At 60.0% G+C, this 2,622-nt stretch overlaps 1 protein-coding gene across 1 annotated transcript in view; it reads left to right on the forward strand.

Annotated features, from left to right (window-relative positions):
• The first annotated feature begins 2,611 nt into the window (after window positions 1-2,611).
• Window positions 2,612-2,622, forward strand: part of GAS6 (growth arrest-specific 6) — a 17,041-nt gene continuing 17,030 nt past the window's right edge. Inside the window, exon 1 of the mRNA XM_010831533.1 lies at window positions 2,612-2,617. Coding sequence (XP_010829835.1) covers window positions 2,612-2,617 — 6 coding nt within the window. The remainder of the gene's footprint in view (window positions 2,618-2,622) is intronic.

The raw sequence follows: 2,622 nt of genomic DNA on the forward strand, positions 1-2,622 counted from the left end.
TGATGCCATCCAGCCATCTCATCCTCTGTCGTCCCCTTCTCCTCCTGCCCCCAATCCCTCCCAGCATCAGGGTCTTTTCCAATGAGTCAACTCTTCACATGAGGTGGCCAAAGTATTGGAGTTTCAGCTTCAGCATCAGTCCTTCCAATGAACACTCAGGACTGATCTCCTTTAGGATGGACTGGTTGGCCTCATTAGAGTGGTTTAAATAAGACAGTGTGTTTCTCTCTCATGTAAAAGGTGGAAGGCAGGCTGCCCAGGGCTGCTCAACGGTGGGGGCCCAGGGACTTACGTGATTTATTTGTGCTGCACTGCACGAGTGCATGGCCTTTGTCTCCCAGGCCTCCTCACACAGTGGGCAAGATGCTGGAGAACCAGCCATCACATCTGCATTCCAGCAAGGAGGCCAGAGAACCAAAGTACCCCACTCTCTCTTTACTGTTTTGCTCCCTGTGTGTATCCCATTGGCTAGGACTTAGTCACACGGCCACGCCTAGTTGCAAGGGCGTCTGGGAAGTGTAGTCCTGCAGCTGGCTGCACTGTTGCTTAACTGAATCCAGAGTTCTATTACTGGGGATGAAGGGAGAATTGGATGCTGGACAGCAGCTACAAATCTCTGCTGTGGGGAAGCAGTATTTGGAAACAAACCTGTTTTATGAGGTCCATTTCCAAGAGTATTTTCGTGCCTGGCAGGAGACACTGTACTGAGCCACGCCAGGAGGTTTTGCACAACACGCTTCGCACGCAGGTCTTTCAGCTGCACTTTCACAACCTGTGCTGGGAGGGACCAGCCCCCTCCAGTCCCTGGCTTAGGCCCCACCCTGGGCCTCGGGTCTCCCATCCGCCGGAGCCTGCAGATGCCCGGGCCTGCCAGCAGCTGAGCCGCTGCGGGTCACTGGAGCAGTGGGGACTCATAGGGGGCGGTGCGAAGGGATGTGCCGGGGGCAGGGGCAGACTGCTGGGAAGCTCTCAGTAGCGAGGGGCGCTGGGATCTCCACGCCCCAAGGGTCACTGCCACCTGCCCTAGGCCCTGAGCATAGCATCCAGGGCAGCTCGTCCTGACACTGATGTGACCGGGACCCGGAGAACCCTGCCCGGCCCCTGTCATGTGGGGCCAGGCTGGGTGGGAGGGGATGGCTGTGGGGATGGAGGGGTGTTGCGGCCCTGGGAGTCACACGCACGCACACACGTGCCGAGCTGCTGCAGGCCCCGGGTCACCCGTGCCTCTGGCTGGTGACATCAGGGCTTTGTTCCAGGGCCTCCCTGCAGCCTGTGCGTCAGTGTCTGAGGACGGAGGGGACGCAGTGCCCTCACAGGGTGCCTGGGGGCCCACCTGGGGTCCTCCAGGAGAGCAGGGCCTAGGGCATCTGGGAGGCCCGTGGCCTGAGAAGTAGCGTCCGCGTTTCCTTTGGTCTCACAGAGTCCTCCGCGCCTAGTTGGGAGAATCTCAGGAGAGGAATTGGGGGAAGGAAGGGAAGAAGGCATTTGTCTGAACTCTGCCAGGAAGATGTGTGGAGCCCTGCGGGGTCAGCGGGCACCGAGGGAGTCTGGGCGCCTGCCTGCAGGAGGGGTTGTGATGAGCCTCACGCTCTCGGGGCCCAGCGCCTGGGCAGCAGCAGCCTCTGGACGAGACCGGGGTGCTGGCCAGGCTGGGCCTTGGCGGGCCCTCCCCTCTGGCTCCCGGGGAGAACACCTGTGTCCGCCCTGTCAATAAGCGAACTGCTGTGACACCCAGCCTGCTTTCAAAGAGTAGAGATCTTTGGAACTAAAATTGTGGACAGCTACAGGTTAAAGAAAGCAATAAATTCTCAGTTCACTGTTTGAGAAACCACTGGATTTGTTGCAGTGTGATGTGAGAGTCCTGTCATGTTGGGTAACCCAGGTAAAGGTCCCGGACACTCCAGACAAAAGCATTCAGGCACCACCGACACGGTGTGTCTGGAGGGCAGCATCCGCAGAGGTCAACGGAGCTGGGGGTGGGTGTCCCCGGCTCATCTGCGCTCAGGGCGGGGAGCATGCGTGGCTGGTGGAAGGGAGGGCTGCATGGGGGCGGGAGTCCCAGCCTCACCTGGGCCCCGCGGGGATGTGAACGGCTCTCCTTTCCCCTTCGGGGGATGGCTCATGAGGAGCAGAGGGAGAGGAGGCTCGGATGTGCTGTGCCGTGGCACTCGACATGGCCAAAGCCCACGGCAGCCTCGCTGCAGACCTCTGCTCTCCTGCTAACCCCAGACAGATGCCACGACCCACAGATCCCGGGAGACCCCGAGAGTGCTCATCACAGGGGCCCAAACCCGCCTGTCTGTCTGTTCCCAGAGCCAACTGGTGTGGGACTGAAACTGGGAGGAGAAAACGCAGCCGGTTTGTAGGGAGCAGGCCTGGGAGCCAAAGGGGGCAGGCCCCTGCCCCAACCCCGCCTGCCTCTGTATCACGTTTGCGTGGATGTCACCTTCGCCGGTGCTTCAGAAGCCCTGGACTCGGTCCCATCTTTGCTTTTAAAATATTGTTTTATAAGAAGCACCCCTACCAGAACGTTATTTCTAAAAGCATGAACTGACTGCATCTGCCCAAGGCGCCCCCACCCAGCCCCCAGGCCCGGGGGCCCAGCCGGGTGATGGAGGTGAC

This window comes from Bison bison, unplaced genomic scaffold (assembly GCF_000754665.1).
Source record: "Bison bison bison isolate TAMUID 2011002044 unplaced genomic scaffold, Bison_UMD1.0 scf7180017864527, whole genome shotgun sequence".
NCBI lineage: Eukaryota > Metazoa > Chordata > Mammalia > Artiodactyla > Bovidae > Bison > Bison bison.